The 19667-nt window shown below is 45.4% G+C and overlaps 1 protein-coding gene across 10 annotated transcripts in view; it reads left to right on the top strand.

The window, feature by feature from the left end:
• The window catches only part of CDH20 (cadherin 20), a 278191-nt gene extending 258945 nt beyond the window's left edge, over positions 1–19246 (top strand). For 9 of the 10 annotated variants that reach the window (XM_053248507.1, XM_053248506.1, XM_053248512.1 and 6 more), the window contains 4 exons: positions 1035–1156; positions 1890–2007; positions 14703–14954; positions 17668–19246. In XM_053248507.1, the coding sequence (XP_053104482.1) occupies positions 1035–1156; positions 1890–2007; positions 14703–14954; positions 17668–18167 (992 nt within the window). In that variant the 3' untranslated portion in view covers positions 18168–19246. Of the gene's footprint in view, positions 1–1034; positions 1157–1889; positions 2008–8040; positions 8125–14702; positions 14955–17667 lie in introns of those variants that run through there. The other variant, XM_053248515.1, reaches the window with a different exon arrangement.
• The last annotated feature ends 421 nt before the right edge of the window (positions 19247–19667 follow it).

Below are 19667 nucleotides of genomic sequence, written 5' to 3' on the forward strand. Positions count from 1 at the left end.
GCCTTGCCCCATTTTTAAACCTGGCTCATAGCCAGGGCTTGATCAAAGCCCTTAACCCTGCTCTGGGTTTGTGTGTTTGCTGGGGCTATGTTTAGCTCCAGCAGACACAGAGATGGGCACCTAAAATGCCCATCTCCTGGAGAAAATCCTTAAATTCATTGTGCATGTCACACGGTGCATTGTGGGATCTCTGGAGGCTGGAACGGATTGTCCCAGGCTCCGGGGCTCATCTGCTCATCTGGGAACACAGTCTGCTCTCCCAGAAACAAGCCATCGCTCATCTGGGGGAAAGTTAAGCTTAATCAGCCTTCCCCCCCCCACCCGCTGCTGCCCACCCACCGCTCCGCCCACCTGGTCGTGTGAGCCAGTGTTTCTCAATGTTTTTGGAGCCATGGACCGGTACATTCTTCGTGCACAGTTCCCTGGACCAGCAGTTAGTAGAGAGGTTGCCCCCACCCCCAGGCATGCTCCCAAAATTAATTTTGGGCCAGCGGGGGCCTCCACCACCAGGAGCTTTCCAGAGCTCATTTCCAGGCAGCCCTCGCTGCTGGATAACATTCATTTCAAGGAAGCAAAATGAACATTATCCAGCAGCGAGGGCTGCCTGCCTAGAAATGAGCTCCAGAGAGCTCCCGGCACCGGCAGCCCCAGCGGCCCAAAATTGTTTTGGGGGGACTTTTATTAGGGATGCCCCAAGGACCAGCATGGGTTCACGGACTGGCGGTTGAGAAACACTGGCGTAAATAACCTCTATAAGACACACTTTTATCAGTCTACGTTAAAATTTAGAGAGACATTTGTCTATTTGGATTCAACTGTTCAAAAAGTCAATACAAGAGATATTTTAATAGAAAAGACTGGCCAGGGTTTCCTAGGTGCATAAGTAATTATTTTAGAGCTTCTGGAGCTCAACATGAACACATGGTTTGCCAACCTACTCTTCCTAGGCAGTCTGATCTCCACTATGATTCTCTGAGGTAATTCACACCCCGAGAATTAACTCTCTGATTTTAATTTCTTCTCCCTTCTTCCAGACAACCCCTCCCAAGTTGGCAGTGTTCCAGTCACAGTAAGAGCCCTGGATGTGAATGACAATGCTCCAGAGTTTCCCAGGTTCTATGAGGCTTTTGTGTGTGAAAATGCAAAACCTGGACAGGTGAGAAGTTAAGAAGAACACTATAGGGAACTGGCACCATCTTCTGTGCGAGTTCTCTACTGTATAGCTTTAACTAACAATCATAAAAGAGAGATTGGACTGTACTGCTTGTGGGCCCATTTGTTAAGGCTTTGTGCTATTCTCAACTGAGTGAAAACAGAGTCTATAATGAAATGAAAGTAGCAACTCATATCATGGCTCAGAATTCAGCAGTGCATTGATAAATGATAGCAGGTGAATCAGTTGTTTTACACAGACAGACACAGACACACAAACCATGCAGAACAAAATCTGACATGGAGCAGATAAGGGACAATTCATCATTGATCTCTCACCCACATTGAACAAAAAGCAATAAGTTGGGCTGAATTTGCAAGGAGGAAACAATTTAAGGCACAGTAACTCTTAAAAACTTCAATAACACTTTGTCCACATTGGACAGGCTGACACGCAATTGCATGTTATTACAAAAATGCACCACAGACCAAGTCTGAAAAGTCATAAGAAGGCAATACAGGAAGTTCTGGAATGAAATTATTTGGCAATGACCTTATGCGGACTCCCTGTAAAAAGTGAGTGGAAATGATGACAATTCCAGATTAAAGAATGTGTGGAAGCAACCCCAGTTGCTCAAGCACTGTGCTGGCTTTGTGTTCTGTGTAACCGTTAAAAGCTGTTTTCTCCCCTGCTGGAGCTGTCATCAGTCTCTTTGTTTTGCTCTTGTGTCCTACAGTTGATTCAGACAGTAAGTGCAGTAGACCAAGATGACCCACAGGAGGGACAGCACTTCTACTACAGCTTGGCTCCCGAGGCAGCTAACAACCCCAATTTTACTCTAAGGGACAATCAAGGTAATTGGTGGGGACACCCATTTGTTATGCTAACTAATGTCTTCTGCAGCAAGCCGGACTTGAGAGGTTCTGACTTAACGCTACGTCACGAGACTGCCATTGCACCTAATGCCAAGTGACACCTGCTCCTTAAAGGCAGCAACAAAATGACATATTATTTTACACTTTTTACAGTTATGCAGTATTTGCCCCCGTATACATATTCCCTAGTGACGGGTTCTTTTATTTTGAGGAAATATGCCAGTGCTGTGCAAAGCTAAGCCTTCTTGTCATGCTGTGGGCATCTTCTGTGAATAGGGTTGTGTTCAAAATGAGATGCTTTAAAGATCAAGCTTGCAACAGGATTTGGTGGGGGGGGGTCAGAGAGGAATTTATCTCTCTTCTTTGTATCTCAAGTTTCCCTCCCCACAAATCACCCCACACACACAAGATTATAGGAAAGGACATGTTCCTGTTATTGCAGGTTTCATTCTTCTTATGTCAAGTGCTGTTTATTTTAAAAATGTAAATGAGTTTTTAAGGAAAGAGCCTTGGCCCAGAGGTAGGATTATTTCTTTTTGTAATGGTTAGACTAGAGGAAATGTTTCAAGAGGCCAAGAGGAGTCATGGTAAAACTGGTCAGAAATAGGGAGTTACCTAGTTGCCTGGGCAGAGAGAAAGAAACATCTACTTCCATCTTCATTATCACTGTCACTTTTCAAATGGGATTGACAACCAGAATGAAAGAGAAGCTGAATCAGACATGTTGGTGTGATATTTCAAGGTATGTTTAGCAAATATAAGCCACTCATGCTAGAATTAGGCCTGATTCATATTTTACTTAAGTGACATGGCAGCTGCCAAAAATTGGATGCTGTTACCTGTAGTAAGTTGTTTGAGGTAAGTGTAACCCATCTGGAAGAACTCCAAGATCCCTTCCAGCCCTAAAATCCTATGATTCTTCTCTGTCAGGGATGCAAATTTCTGCACTGAGGAGGGGAGGGGACTAGAAGACTACCGAAGTCCTTTACAGCTTTAAAATTCTATGTTTGCCTCATGGTGGCACGGGCTTTATCAATGCCAGCTAATCACTTCAAAGAGGGGAACTAATTTATCTTATCTAAGATCCCTCAGAATGCTGTCCTCACATTTGGGGGAGAGAAAGAATAGAATATAGACACGTGCGTATGGTAGGTGGAGATGGTGAGGCACAAGGAAAGAGGAGACTGCCAGTTCTCCCTTTTGCCTTCCTTTCTCCTTCATGGAGCCAACTCTGTGAGATTCACTGCCATCAGCCCACTTAACTTTGAAACTACTTAGGCTGAGTGGGTTTGTTGTGGGGGACACAGATGGCCCCTAGTCTCACTCCCCAAAAGAAGATGAGTACAGGGGCTAAGGGGGTCTTGATTAGGCATGTGTTGTAAGTGCATCCTAGCAATATGAGTGCAGATGGTCTTTGGGTGGGGCTTTAGTCAGCCTAGCCCCTCCATCCAGGCCCATAGAAATGCCAGGCCCATTTCTAGTGCATGTGTCATTGAGAGATGCCTGGCAGCAGAGGCTGCTGCACTTGTACTAACTACAGAGCATTTAAGGCAGTGGAAGAGGTTGTTCTTCCAAGGGGCAAACCTACAGGTTCTCTGCATCATGAGAGGCAGAGCCTCCGTAGCCTCCCACAGCCTTTTACTTTTCCCACAAGGATTTGGCCTGAGTGAGGAAATAAGCAGCATGGAAATAAATTGCACTGCAGCAGCACCTAGTGGCAATCATAGTTATTACTACAGAAAAAGTGGGAAAAGCTAGGTGTTCACCTCACCAAAAAAAAAAAAAAGCATTTCATGTTCTGTGGATATCTTATCACATCACATATTGTTATTTCAGATGGGTTTTTTTGGATCCTAGTCCGATCCTAAAAGAAAGCGGCTGACCAGATTGCTACTCCAAGCCCTATTTAGGTGTTATTTTCAGTGCATGTACAATCTGCACATTGTGTACAGTTATTCACATATTATATTCAATGCACAAACAGCAATATACTTACTATCTGTACTTTGCATTTGAGGAAACCTGTACCCAGATTCATTTTAAAGTGAATGTACAGCCGTTCATCCAAGCCCTCTTCAGGTGTTAGTGAAAAAGCAGGGACACAGTACTCACATACAGCATCCTGAGCACCCACCCTGAAGCCCCACACCACACTGACATGCTCAGAAGCCCCACCAACTCGCTGTCCATGTTTACAGTGGCTGACATGCTGTGATGAAAAGGTACAATGATGCATGGAGCAGAAGTATGTTTATGTAAATTAGCTTGGAACACAGTGGAGTTGTCAATCAAAAGTGGCAATTAGTGTGTGACATTTGGGAGTTAGGAGTGGAGAGAGACGGAGTGGATTTGGGAGTCTGGTAAGAAGCACTCTCAAAAGGGACGTGCTCTAAGACTCAAAGATTTAAAACTATCTGCAATGAAGACTGGGAATAAGACAGTCTATAGTAAAAACTGGATGAAGACTGTCTGTAATAAACGCTGGGTATAGGACCTACTAAAACAAAGACTGGGTAAGAAGTAGTCTCTGATAAGGACTGGGTGAAAAGGACAGTTCCAGGAAGGGTATAAGTTTTAAGAACTAAGTGTAAAAAAACCAAGCTCTGTGTAAAGAAACAACGCGTGCGTGCACAGAAAGGCCCAAAATTGGGCGATAGCTACCATTTGTGAGGTAGGCAGGCATTGGCGGCAGAGAGGGCGGCAATACCCCTCTTAAACCAAGCCTGCCTACCTCCCAAATAGGAGGGATCAATGTTCACTTTGGGACCAATTGTCCGGGGCGGCTCAGGAGTTCATAGCGGCCATGACGACTATGGGCCTATCCCAAGTGGTCTCGGGGCCGACGCACCTTGCTGGTCACACGCTTAATTTGATCTTTCACTCTGATCAGGGTGGTGTTCCATGGGTGGGGAATCCTGTGATTTCCCCATTGTCTTGGACGGACCACCATCTGGTTAAGGTCGGACTCACAATCATTTCCCATCTTCACAGGGGCGAGGGATCTATTAGGATGATCCGCCCGAAAGGGTTATTGGATCCAATAGGATTTCAAGAAGCCTTGGAGGGATTTAGTGTTGGCTCTGCTGGTGATCCTGTTGATGCCCTGGTGGAGAATTGGAACAGCAAACTCACTGGGGCAGTAGACATGACTGCTCCTAAGTGTCCTTTTGACCTGCTTCAAAATTGGCCCCTTGGTATATGGAAGAACTATGGGGGCTGAAGCGGTGAGGTAGATGACTGGAGCACAAGTGGAGAAAGACTCGGCTTGAATCCAACAGATTGCAACATAGAGCTCATTTGAAGACCTATGCTCAGGCGATACGTGCGGCAAAGAAGCGATTCTTTTCTACCCGTATTGCATCCGCAAATTCACATCCGGTGGAGTTGTTCAGGGTTGTGAGAGGGCTAGTATGTGCCCCTCCTCCCTTGAATCAGAATCTGGAACCATCGATTACCTGCTGTGATGTGTTTAATGAATTCTTTGTGGGGGAAATCTCTCGTATTCTGGCCGACTTAGACTCCGTCTCCACAATTACTTCAGTGTCTGATGTGGAGGTGTCCAGCGACTCCTCTTGTGTGATTAGGTTGGATCCAGAGGCGTAACTAGGGAAAACGGCGCCTGGGGCAAGCACTGAAATGGCGCCCCCCACCGCGCCCCCCCACTGCCCCCCCCAACATACTACATTATACTTAGGTTTTTCCTCACAAGCGCCCGCCGCCGCCGCCAAGCCAGGCCACTGACTGGCCGCCAGGCGCCAGCAAAGCAATGGGGGGGCGCAGGTGGCGCGGAAGGGACCGCTCATGGGGAAGGGGGCACCGACACGCTCCCTTGACTGCTGCAGCGCTGCTGCACTGAGCAGGAAACATTTGTATTAAGAAAAAATTTTAAATTTTTTTTTAAAATTTGGTCATGGCGGCGCCCCCCCCCCCACGTGACCAGAAAAGATGGTGCCCGGGGCACGTGCCCCCCCTGCCCCCCCTATAGTTACGCCTCTGGTTGGATCGGTTCCAGTTTGTGACTCCTGAGGATGTAGACAAGCTGATTAGAATGGTGTGGCCTACCACCTGTTCTCTTGACCCTTGCCCGACATGGCTTATATTATCTGGCAGGGGGGTTGTTGTAGAAAGCCTGGTAGAGATTACAAATGAGTCTCTGAGGGAAGGTAGAATGCCTCCTTGTCTTAAGGAGGCAATTATTAGACCTCTTCTGAAGAAGCCTATATTGGATCTCTCATAGTTGAGCAACTACAGGCCTGTCTCCAACCTTAGTGGCTGGGCAAGGTAATTGAGAGGGTGGTGGCCTCACAGTTCCAGACAGTCTTGGATGAAACTGCTTATCTTGACCCATTTCAAACTGGCTTCCGGGCTGGCTATGGGGTCGAGACTGCTTTGCTTGGCCTGATGGATAATCTCCAATTGGCAATTGACAGAGGAAGTGTGACTCTGTTCGTCCTTCTGGATCTCTCGGCAGCTTTCGATACTATCGACCATAGTATCCTTCTGGAGCGTCTGAGGGGGTTGGGAGTTGGAGGCACGGCTTTGCAGTGGTTCCACTCCTACCTCTCGAAGAGGTTCCAGATGGTGTCACTTGGAGACTGCTGTTCTTCTTTTGTATGGTGTTCCCAAGGGCTCCATATTGTCTCCAATGATGTTTAATATCTACAGGAAACCACTGGAAGAGATCATCAGGAGATTTGGTGCAGGGTGCTACCAGTATGCTGATGACACCCAAATCTATTTCTCCATGTCAGCATCATTCGGGAGAGGGCATAACCTCCCTAAATACCTGCCTGGAGTCAGTGATGGGCTGGATGAGGGATAACAAACTGAGACTGAATCCGGCTAAGACGGAGGTACTCATTGTCCGGGGTCGGAACTCGATAGATGATTTTGATCTGCCTGTTCTGGATGGGGTCACACTTCCCCAGAAGGAACAGTTACGCAGTCTAGGGGTGCTTCTGGATCCGAACCTCTCCCTGGTCTCCCAGGTTGAGGTGGTGGCCAGAAGTGCCTTCTATCAGCTTCGGCTGATACGCCAGCTGCGTCCATTTCTTGAGGTGAACAATCTCAAAACAGTGGTACATCTGCTGGTAACCTCCAGACTGGATTACTGTAATGCGCTCTATGTGGGGCTGCCCTTGTACGAAGTCCGGAAACTACAGCTTGTCCAGAATGTGGCAGCCAGGCTGGTCTCTGTGTCATCTCGAAGAGACCATATTACTCTTGTACTGAAGGAGCTACACTGGCTGCCGATATGTTTCTGGGCAAAATACAAGGTGCTGGTTATAACCTATAAAGCCCTAAACAGTTTGAGCCCTGGGTATTTAAGGGAACGCCTTCTTCTGCATGAACCCCACCACTCACAGATCTGCTGGAGAGGTCCGTCTGCAGCTCCCACCGGCTCATCTGGTGGCCACTCAGGGACGGGCCTTCTCCGCTGCTGCCCCGAGGCTTTGGAATGCGCTCCCTAGTGAAATAAGAGCCTCCCCATCTCTGACAGCTTTTAAAAAGTCTTTTAAAACACATCTCTTCACCCAGGCTTTTAATTAATGTTATTTCAGTGGTTTTAATGCTGTTTTAAAATATTATGTTAAGATTTTTAAATTGTTGTAATGTGCATGTCCCCCTCCCCCATTTTTGTCTTAACGAATGTTTCACTTTGTTTTTATTCTGTTGTAAACCGCCCAGAGATGTAAGTTTTGGGCGGTATAAAAATGTTTTAATTAATAAATAAAATAAATAAATAGATGACAGCTCTTGCAGAAAACGCACAGAAGATGTGTGCACAGAAAAGCCCAATTTTGGGCGATAGCTGTCATTTGGGAGGTAGGCAGGCTTGGGCAAGGAGGGGGATCGCCGCCCTCTCTGCTGCCACGCCACCACACTGCTGCGCGGCAACAGTTTTATGGTTTAAAAAATAGATTTAACTCCCCGCCCCCTTCCTCCCTTGCTGCAGGGGTGGCAAAGAACTTAATCCGCCCCGATTCCTCTCAGCAAACTTCCCCATGGATGCAAGGTCATGCTACCAGGATAAGAAACCCAAAGTGTCCAGAGGCTTCATAACAAACCAATGGTGGCAGCAGTGAACAAGCCTAGGTAACTGTAGAGATGAAAAACATCTGGAAAGTATACTTAACTCACACAGCAGAATCAGACCCAAAGACCACACATGCACAGTGTTATGGAAATGTTACACTGCAATTGCGGAAGCAGCATCCCTGCTGGTTTCCCCACTTGCCACCATGAGAGAAACCTGTGGAAAGACGGCTTCTGCCATTGCTGTTTCAAAAAGGTGCTGGGGCTGCCTTTGAAGTCCACAGCAGCCCCAGGGTGCAGTATTAGGGCTGTGCGGATCTGTGCATCATGTGGCTCATTGTAGAGTCAAATGCTGGAAATGTGGACAAATTCTGCCAGTGATTGGAATGCTAGAGTGCTCAGCTTTCTTCAGTGTAAAGATTCTGTCCATGATTACAGCATGTATCTCTGTAGACAACTCTGGGCAGCAGACCGTGAAGCTCCTGAACACATCAGCAAGGGGGCAGTGCTCTTGGGACACTACATGCACATACAGTGTCCCTGTTTTCTTTTTTAATGTCTGGAGAAGGCTACAAAGACATGTACTTGTGTACAGACATCTGCATGCACATACAACATAATGTCTGAATATGGTTTAGTGCTGAGCTGTTGTTCTATAGAACTCTTCATTCAGGTAGTTGATCAGCTTGCCATTGTACATAGTGGTCTCCTATTGCTCATCACAGTACCCAGCTGAAATCGTGGATCATCTGGCTGCTTTGCAAAATGCCCAACAGTTGAATAGAAAAGCCTCTGAACTTCCTTGCAGGTGCTGTACACTAAGAGAATGTGCCCCATGATTTAGATAAGAACGTTGCTCAAGGGTCTTAATCTGGGGCAGGGGGACTTCTCCTGGAGTTCTGTGCCTTGCAGACAACCACTGAACATGAGAGCTGGTCTTGTGGTACCAAGCATGACTTGTCCTCTTAACTAAGCAGGGTCTGCCCTGGTTGCATCTGAATGGGAGACTTGATGTGTGAGCACTGCAAGATATTCCCCTGAGGTGATGGAGCCGCTCTGGGAAGAACAGTAGGTTCCAAGTTCCCTCCATGGCATCTCCAAGATAGGGCTGAGAGAGATTCCAGCCTGAAACCTTGGAGAAGCCGCTGCCAGTCTGTGAAGACAATACTGAGCTAGATAGACCAATGGTCTGACTCAGTATATGGCAGTTTCCTATGTTCCTATGAGGACGTCCAGGGCTGCCGCCTGGGAGCGTATCAGTATAGGATGCATGGCAAGCCAGCAGACTTTCCTTTGATCTCTCGATACGTTGGTCCTCTATGGAGGACTAATGTAATAAACTGAGCTTAATGCTCAGAGGATTACATGTTTCATGGTTATCATGAGGATTCATGATTAAAAGCTGGGCATTAAATGGAACAAAACTGTGATTTAAAAATCTACAAATGAATTGTTTTTAAAATAAATTATAAATATTAGTGGAACTTCTCTCCTTAGATTATAAAATGGGCATTCTTAAAAGGATGCTGCTTTCCCGAAGCAGAGGGTCTCCTCACAGCAGCAGGTTCTGGCAGTCAACTGCTCATATCAGTTCTTTGGAAATGGCTGCCAAGGTCTCCAGGGCATTGCCTTGCTGGAACACACTGTGACCTTGTCTTCCTTTTCTGAGCATGCAATGCTGATGAAGTTGAAAGAAACCATCCCTGCAACATTTGGTGACCCAGGCTCACTTAATCCTTGAGACATTGTGCTGGAGAAAAATAAAAGGAGACCTAGGAAGAAGTCTCAGCATCAGTTGTACTTGTTTCCTATCTAAAGCCACATACTGTAATTTGGAATGACAGCAGTGACTGGGTTGTTGTGGTTGGTGTGTGTGTGTGTGTGTGTGTGTGTGTGTGTGTGTGTGTGTGTGTGTTTTGCAAAACACCAGTTTTTAGACACATGCATCTTACCAGTCACTACAGTAGACATTTCATAGGTGCAGGCCAGTCATCAGCTACTTCTGCCCTTGGCTGCTTATTGTACATCTAAACAGTAGCATTGAGACCTTTCAGTTTTTTTAATGGAGAACTCAGAACCATGCATGAGAAATATTTGGCTGCTGCTAGAGAGAATAAAGTAGAAACAGTAGCTTTGATAGTTATTATAATCAATGCAGTAATTCAAAAAGATTATTTGCATTGAACAATGCACATGTATAGTTACATACCATCATAAAATAGATCATGTTCTAAATAGCTTCTCACTAATCCTTCTGGGATGAATTTTGCATTTTTAAAAAAATGATTTGAAGCCCACCAATATTTTTCAGAATAAGGTTCACAAGACCACTTTGTCCCAGTTTATGTACTACTACTGTAGTACAGCTAGCTACCACCAAAAAACCACTTCCCTATAGTTGGGACTATCTCATAAGAACATAAGAACAGCCCTGCTGGATCAGGCCCAAGGCCCATCTAGTCCAGCATCCTGTTTCGCACAGTGGCCCACCAGTTGCCGCTGGAAGCCACAGGCAGGAGTTGAGGGCACACCCTCTCTCCTGCCTTTACTCCCCTGCAACTGGTACTATAAGAACATCTCATTGCACTAAAGTGTGCAAACACTGATAATGTAGATCTGGACAAGTCACATGCTCAGCACTTGCAGGTGTTACAGCTATAATATAGAACCCTGGCCATGCAGAAGCAGGTTGGTTTGTTTTTCCCTTAATGGCTGCCATGTCATGAACAGACCTTTGCCATGTAAATATCTCACAATATATGCTTACATCCTCTATCCTGTATTATGAAGAGGGTGATAAACATAGGGGCTGTTCTTGGCTGCCCATGGGAATCAGCAGGATCTGACCAGCTCCTGGTGGCACCTCAGTGACAAACCCATCTAGGGAGCCTGTCTCTTAAATGAGGTTAAGGGAGCAAGTGTTCCCTTAACCATGTTTCCATCACCATGTGTCAGCACCTGGCTGCTTTCACCCAGTACTGACTGGAGGGTTCCCATAATGCACCACGCACTTGCGAGGTGCACTGTGGGATTTCAGAGGCCGGGATGTGTCATCCCGACTCCCATATCTCTACGCTGCAGACACACAGTGCTACTTGTCTGGGAGTGCGTTTTGTGCTCCCAACAGAAGAACTTGGTCGGCTGGTGGGAAGGTACATTTACCAAGCCTCCCTGCCCCTCCCCGCCTCATCATGAGAATAATCTCATAATTTACATCTACCTTTCATGCCACTTTGACACGAACAAGCCAGTGAGGTGTTCACACAATGGAGGAAAGGGAGCCCAGCTCGGTTTTCCTCCATCGTGAGAACCACCAGGCTAGCAGGCAAGCCCAGTGGTTCAATGGTGGCTAGCCCGCCAAAGTAGCCCTCCCCTTAAACGAGGTCAGCACCATTGGTTGTTTTTTTTTTCTATCATGAGGTGGCGCCGAGCTGCAGTGTGGTGACTCACAAAGATACCCTCGACCAGGAGGCTACAACAAGCTTCCTGGTGCCGGGGGGCTCCCCAGAAGGCCCCATGCACTTGCGTGGGATATTCTGGAACTTCCGGCCCCCGATCCCTGCTTCCCCAACCGGCTCTGTGCATGTGGGCGGCCAATCCAGCCACCCAGGGATGGCTCAGTGATTGTCTGCAGGGAGGGATTAGTTAATCTCTCCCCACAGACCTACCCGGAAGCTCTTCTCACTGATTGTGAGAAGAGTTTCAGTGTCTCTTAAGATATGGAACACTGCAAGGGCTGTTATTTTTTTTTCCCTTTAAAAAACAAACAAACAGGAGTACTTGGGATGTCTGACATTCATGTCTTATCCCATCATGTTATTTGCAGACAATACTTATGGCATCAAATCAGCATGTCATCTCATGAGACACACAAAACAAGGTTTGGCACAAATGCATTGCACTTGAATTGTCAATTTGTCAACGAGTCTAGAGATTTCCATAGGGGTGAACTGGATGCTTGCCCTGACATTAAGCTAGTCAAAAGAGTAAAAGGATGAGGGGAAACATAGCTGATGGTGGGAAGTTACCCTCTAAGAAACCACCTTGATTGTATTGTGTTTCATCTTTTTTAGAAAGGCAATTAACAACAGCAGGAGACTTGCACTAGTCCATTCACCAGTACAAACATATGCTATCCAACATCTTAGAAAACAGACTCACTTATTTTATATTAAAGAAAGCAAGGGGTATTATTTGATCTGAATGTATTCAATTTTACACATCCTAATATTTCAGGATTATGTCTTTCTGCAGCTCTTTTGCTTTCTACTTTCTCCTACCCTTCCAAAAGTTTATTTCCTCTTCCTTGCTTCTTGCTGTCCCCCCACCCCCCCACCCCCACATTTGTCTTCCTCTCTCTTTCTGACCATCCTCATTATCTCTGCCTATATTAATACTCTCTCTGGTGGTGTGGTGTGGTGTCTCTAACTTGAACTTTTAATTTCAGTGGGACTGCTTTAAGTAATTTTCCTGATTGTGTCAAACAGTTTCATCCGGATTGGGCCTTGAAACTACTTCAACAAACTTTAAATAATAATTAAACAATTAAGAGAGCAAGGGGTTTGTGGTATGAAAGTGAGCAAGCCACTTCCAGGGATCTTTTTTGAAACTTAACTTGAACATATCTAGAAAGCTGCACATCTGTGACAATTAGCTGTTATACCTTTGTAGGTCTTTAGAGTCATGAAACATTTCTCAAAATACATGTTTCAAAACTTCAGAATGTACACAAGCAAAGTTATCAGAGTCACTTCCAAAATTAGGTGCAACATTATTGTACTCGGCAAACAGGCACAGTTGTCAGTGAAGTTCTAATGTTTGGTACAAACTGAGTATAGATCGGCAACTTGTACAAACATGACCTGATCTCACAAGGGAGACCCTCAATGCATGTGCAGAAACAGGTCTCTATATACTGTTTCAGGTCCCATGTGCACAAAAGGATGCTGTGGCAGGGCAACACATCCTACCTCTAGGTCTCCAGAAAGTGCTGCAGAAGGGAGTTTGGCGGTGGCAGCTGCAGCAACTCATCCTTGCAAGAGCTATGGAATACTTTGCCATGGGATGTGGTGATGGCCACCAGGTTGGATGGCTTTAAAAGCGGCTTAGACAAATTCATGGTGGACAGGTCTATCATAGGCTACTAATCTTATGGCTGTGGGCCACCTCCAGCCTCAGAGACACGATGCCTCTCAATACCAGTTGCAGGGGAGCAACAGCAGGAGAGAGGGCATGCACATACCTCTTGCCTTTGGGCTCCCCATAGGCATTTGGTGGGCCACTGTGTGAAACAGGATACTGGATTAGATGGGCCTTGTGCCTGATCCATCAGGGCTGTTCTTATGTTGTTATTATATTACATTATAATTACATTTATATCCTGCCCTTCCTCCAAGGAGCCCAGAGCAGTGTACTACATACTTAAGTTTCTCTTTCATAACAATCCTGTGAAGTAGGTTAGGCTGAGAGAGAAGTGACTGGCCCAGAGTCACCCAGCTAGTTTCATGGCTGAATGGGGATTTGAACTCGGGTCTCCCCAGTCCTAGTCCAGCACTCTAACCACTACACCACACTGGCTCTATCTGTTCTTATCCACACAGGATTCCCGCACTAGTTATACAACTCCAACATCAACTCCAATACTATGCCAGGCTTCAGTTTGAAGGCTGGGCCACAGAATCATTTCCCCACTGCCCTGAGCTATGGCCCTTCTGTAGAACTTGTTGACAGCATGGGATGCAGCTCACCTTCTGCATTGGAAGTATGGGGGATTTGAACCCACAACACCTCATAAAGACACCAGTATTAAACACTTGAGCACCATTTTCCTAGCAAAAAGGCTGATAACTTGAGCTTGCTAGAAATTCGACCCAGGACTTCTTACATCCAGAATAAGCAGCACATTCCTAGATTAAGCCAACAACACCTACTCTTATATCTCAAGAACAAAAAATCAGAGGTCTGGCAAATATGTTCCACAGAGGCAACATGTTAACCTCAGTGGTCCACATTTATCTTGCTTTCTAAAAGATTGTAGTGAGATCTGAAATCTGAGGAGGCATGTCTGTTGGAACTGGTGTCACCTCTTTGTAATACAAAGTAGAACATGTAACCTCAGCAGACATGTGCTTCTCAAATATTATGTAACTGCTGGGTAACAGTAAAGCAAGAGCTAGGGGTGCATTGACAGGTGAGACCTAACTCTCCTCTGCTCACTGATTCTCCCCTGCAGTCCTCTCTACCAAGCAGTTTCCCTCTCCCCCAGCAAGCCTTACTTTCTGTTTTTGAGCCCAGCTGCAGGAGGAAATGTCAGGGTGAAGGGGGTAGGGTGGGGATCAGAAGGCAGGGCACTTCCCCACACGCCTATTTTTTCATCCCCTCAAATCTCCTTCGCCACTCCCCTTCACCACCTTAATGCTATGTAACAAAAACAGTTCTTGTGGCAACCACAGATGCTTTTGCCACATAGCATGTGATTCTGCCCATAATCTCAAAGTGTGCATTTTGTAGCAAAAGACCAAAGTAAAAAACTATTGAGTGAATGGGATTGATACAAAATAATTAAATAGCATCTACAATACTTCTACCTTTACATTGTAAATAAACCTTGGCTTCTTCATATTTTTCTTTTACTCCAGATAACACAGCTTGGATTTTAACCAGGAGATCAGGCTTCCGGCAGCAGGAGCAGAACACCTTTTACCTTCCCATCCTGATAGCTGATAATGGACGCCCCATGCTGAGTAGCACTGGGACTGTAACAATTCACGTTTGCAGCTGTGATGACAAAGGTCTCGTGATGTCCTGCAATGCCGAGGCTTACATACTCCCTGTCAGCCTGAGCAGAGGAGCACTGATTGCCATTCTAGCCTGCATCTTTGTCCTACTAGGTAAATAAATGTACCATTTCTTGAAGGAAGGGCAATGCTATTTGTTCTTCAGGCACTAGGAGGGAACTATAGGCAAGGTGATCCGACTCACTGCAGAGTGCCAATCAAAGCAGTGTGCTGGAAATCAAGAGTGAGCTTTGGAAAAGGCCATTTCCTTCCTTTTAAAATAGCACTTTAAAGTTCTTATTTCATGTAAACTACTCTTTCCATTTATATGATTTGCAGATTACGTAGGTATCCACTCATCGAAGGCAGTTTGGCCACCGGTGATGCCTCCAAGTGATGCCTAGTGATCATTCACCATGATAGGAAGAATTGCTTGTATGGCAATGAAAATGAGTTCCCCTTTTTATAATTTACATTTTGCAACTGGGGCTTTTCTGTTAATGGAAACTACAGTTTGCACAGCCACCTAATGGCACAGCGAGGAAATGCTTGATTAACAAGCAGAAGGTTGCTGGTTCAAATTCCTGCTGGTACTATATCGGGCAGCAGCGATATTTACTGAAAGGCATCATCTCATACTGTGCGGGAGGAGGCAATGGCAAACCCCTCCTGTATTCTACCAAAAGAAAACCACAGGGCTCTGTCGGCGCCCGTAGTCTGTTTCATCTGCTTCTTTACAAAGGTGGCACTTGCTGTTTGTTGTGGATTTTTTGACTTTTGCTCTTATTGCATTTCTTCTTAGTGCCTGTTCTTGTGCAGCCAGTATTAAACCCTCTGTTTCTTTCTTCAAGTAACCATTCTTAAGCCACTGCCAGGTCTTGGTGATATCTGATTTTCCACTTATATTGTGCAAATATTGACCATGCAGGGGCTTATTTCTCTATTTTTCTGCTCAGTTCTTGACTTTTTCTTTCTTGTAGGCCTGCTTTCTTTCATTGGTGTTGAATAGTTTCGCGTTATTGACCATTTTAAATGCATCTTCTTCACTGTCCTTGATATATTCTTCAAGGCCTCTTTTCTCCTCCTATAATGTTTGGTGGACTTGCAGCATTCCTCTTCCACCTGAGCTGCAAGGGAGGTATAGCCTATCTACATCACTGCGGGGGTGCAGAGCATGATTGATGGTCATTATTTTCCTGGTCTTACGATCCAGCGTCTCTAGCTCTGCCTGGGGTCCAGTCTATTATTCCTGCAGTGTATCTGATAACAGGTATAGCCCAGGTGTTTATGGCTTGTATGGTGTTCCCGCCATTGAGTTGTTGTTGTTGTTGTTGTTGTTATTGAATAGTTCAAGCAAGTTTCCCCAGATTTCTGACCATTGATCCAGTTTATTTACTTTTATGAGGGCCCATTTTTCATGTGCCGCCAACTCAAGCAGGTCATGCACCCAATCCTCACTCCTAGGGGGAGTGGGAGATTTCCATTGCTGCAGTATTAATCTCTTGGCTACCAGTAAGCTTTGCCATCTTTGCACATTGGGACAGTCCCAGAACATATGCGTTAGGTTGGCATGAGGATTATTGCATCTCCAGCAATTACTATTTGAGGCCATTTTTAATCTCTTAAGGTGTAGAGGGTTCCAATATGCCCCGAAAATAATCTTCTGTTGGATAAGATGCAATTTAAGATCCATTGTGCTACATTTAAAGGTAAAGTGTGCCGTTGAGTCGATGTTGACTCCTGGCGACCAGAGGAGCCCTGTGGTTTTTCTTTTGGTAGAATACAGGAGGGGTTTACCATTGTCATCTCCCACACAGTATAAGATTATGCCTTTCAGCATCTTCCTATATTGCTGCTGCCTGATATAGGTGTTGGGAAACATACCAGTGGGGATTCGAACCAGCAACCTCTGACTTGCTATTCAAGTCATTTCCCCGATGTGCCATTAGGTGGCTTTAAGCTACATTTAACACTACCTAAAATATCTTGCAATTGCGCTGGTGACAGTTTATGTGTAAGTTCCAGGTTCCATTTGTCCCTCCGTATATCCAAGCCAGGGTCCATGTCTCCATGCACGAAGGCATACGGATATTTATTTAGTTTTGAAAGAGGGAACATCTCAATGTACTGTAGGAGATTGGCAGTGGGGATGTTTAAGATAACTGGAGCCCAGTGCTTCCCAGCCTTCTTAAGGTTGCAATTCTGCTAGCTCCACTTCTGCCCATTCTGGCCTTTCCCCTTCCATGCTGGATCGCCAATGTTTGGTTTGTGCAATTAAAAATGTGTTATGATACAATCTAAGGTTCACCAGGTTAAAGCCCCCTGTGTTTGCAGCTAGCTGGAGTTTGGTATAAGCAACCCGAGGCCTGCTGTTTCCCCAAAGAACACGGCTCTGTCAATTTGTCTGACGTATCTTTGAGGACTCTTAAAGTATAAATACATCTGGGCATAATATTCATCTTTATCACATTTATCTTACCCCACAAACTCAGAAGGAGGTCAGTTTGTACAATTCTAATGAGGTCAGGGGCCTTCAAGAAAGTGCCTGTTGGGATTTATACCTGCAGAACTGAAGCTGCCCGCCCATGCACTATAATTAAGTGAGACTCTCACTACCAGAAGGTGATTTCAGCCAGCTGTAGCTTAGCACCAAACAGAAACATGTAGCAGGTAGCTAACTCCAGGTGAAATTCTACAATAATGTAATGTATTCAGAAGCCCATCAGCTTTGGCATTCTTTGTAGCTAGTTCACTTACTGATGGACACTGTGACAATGAATGAAAGAAATACTCTGTCAAAGCCTGTGTTTTTGCTTGCTCCCTGTAGTGCTGGTGCTGCTGATCTTATCCATGAGAAGACACAGGAAGCAGCCGTACATCATTGACGAAGACGAGAACATCCACGAAAACATTGTCCGATATGACGACGAGGGGGGTGGGGAGGAAGACACAGAGGCCTTTGACATTGCTGCCCTGTGGAACCCTAGAGAGGTGCAAGTGGCCATGAAGAGCAGGCAGGACATGATGCCAGAGATTGAAAGCCTCTCCAGATACGTGCCTCAGGCCTGCACGATGGACAGCAGTGTTCACAGCTACGTGTTGGCCAAGCTCTATGAAGCAGACATGGACCTCTGGGCACCTCCTTTTGACTCTCTCCAGACCTACATGTTTGAGGGCAATGGCTCAGTGGCAGAGTCGCTCAGTTCCTTACAGTCTGTGACTACGGACTCAGAGCAGAGCTATGACTATCTTTCAGACTGGGGGCCTCGCTTTAAAAAGCTGGCTGAAATGTACGGTGCCACAGAAGGGAATGGGGCCTTTTGGTAACAAAAAGGAAAGGGTGGGGTACTTGGTACTCCATGCAGCCATCCAAATTTGTACTCCTCAGATATGAGGACACGGGTGAGATGGCCTCCTACAAATAGCAATATGGTGCTTAAGGGAGAATGCAGAAGAGGAGTGCAAATAAATAAAAGCTCTCTCTGGATCAGCTTTACTCAGTTACATTAAGCTATATTTGTAAACGAAGACAAACAGAAAAGGGGTGGGGAGTATTTCCTGGTGGGTTTAAAAAAAAAAATAGCTACACTTGAATGCTTCACTCCTGGACTAGAATGACATTATCCTCTTTTATTTTGTTTTTAAACATGACAGCTTATTAAGTTCTTTACATCTGGGTGTGAAGACCTGTAATTTTCAGTTCAGGAGGAAATCGTCCGCAGAAAGCCTTCCCCCAGTGGATTATGCCCTCCTTTCCAATCTCCATTTATAAAGCAATTGCTTGCTAGCAATTCAAGAAGGCACAAAATGAGGGGGGGGGGACACACGTAAAGCCAGTGAAACTCTGGTTTCTGTCACCAGCAAGAGTCCTTGAGTCCTTCAAAAGGGCCTGACTTTTGCCACCTTGCACAGCAGAAGGGTCTGAGTGGGGTGGGGAGAGCAATTGAGTGGCACTCATTGAATAACATCTGATCCATGTGTCATACACATTAATACTAATATCCAATTAATGTATGTTGCATCTCTCCTCAGCTTTCAAAAAACGTGGTTCAGAATTGAGCCAGAAAAAAGATGCCTCTTTTTGCACTGTAGATATTTCTTCCATGTGCCAAATGTGAAAATTAGATGCTACAAATGAAAGCCAAATAAAATGCAAATTATTTGATAACTATATGGGTTGGAGGGGCTTTCCCAAACTATGCGAGATCAAACTGAGGGAAGTTTACACTGTAGGTAACCTACTTGAACAAATGCAGTATTATAGAGGAATAAATGGATGTAATAAATATTCCATATATAAGTTTTGTATATTTGTTAATAATTTTGGTAATAAATATCATGTACTGGATACAGCTCAGTACCTTAGGACCTCTTTTAATAAAAGTTAAACTGAAGGAAAACCTGCAGATGATGGACTGGATGTATTGTATATGTATCTCTGAGAGACGCCTCAGGCCTGCTGACCACCACAAGCACCACCCCATGTTCCAAATTGTTGGGGAGAAGCTGCCGAGCAAGAACAAGCCCTCGTGAAGGCTGAATTCTTAGTTCCTTCAGCAGCAGTCTCTCTTTGGAGCAAACCATGCAAGCCCCCTAAATATCAATGGGATTTAAGCAAACATTAATAAAAGGGTCCTTAGTTTAAATGGAGTAAGGGCTGCCAGATATTGCAAACTTCCTACATGCATGTAAATTGATATCTGTAGATGTGACACACACTGGGAAGCCATGCCTAACCACAGCACATATATACATGGTGGGTGTGCACACATGTAGGAGCACTGCACGGCAAGTTTGACTATTTTCTGAGCAGAAGTGGTACGGGCT

The sequence above is a fragment of the Hemicordylus capensis genome, chromosome 4 (genome assembly GCF_027244095.1).
Source record: "Hemicordylus capensis ecotype Gifberg chromosome 4, rHemCap1.1.pri, whole genome shotgun sequence".
Classification (NCBI taxonomy): domain Eukaryota; kingdom Metazoa; phylum Chordata; class Lepidosauria; order Squamata; family Cordylidae; genus Hemicordylus; species Hemicordylus capensis.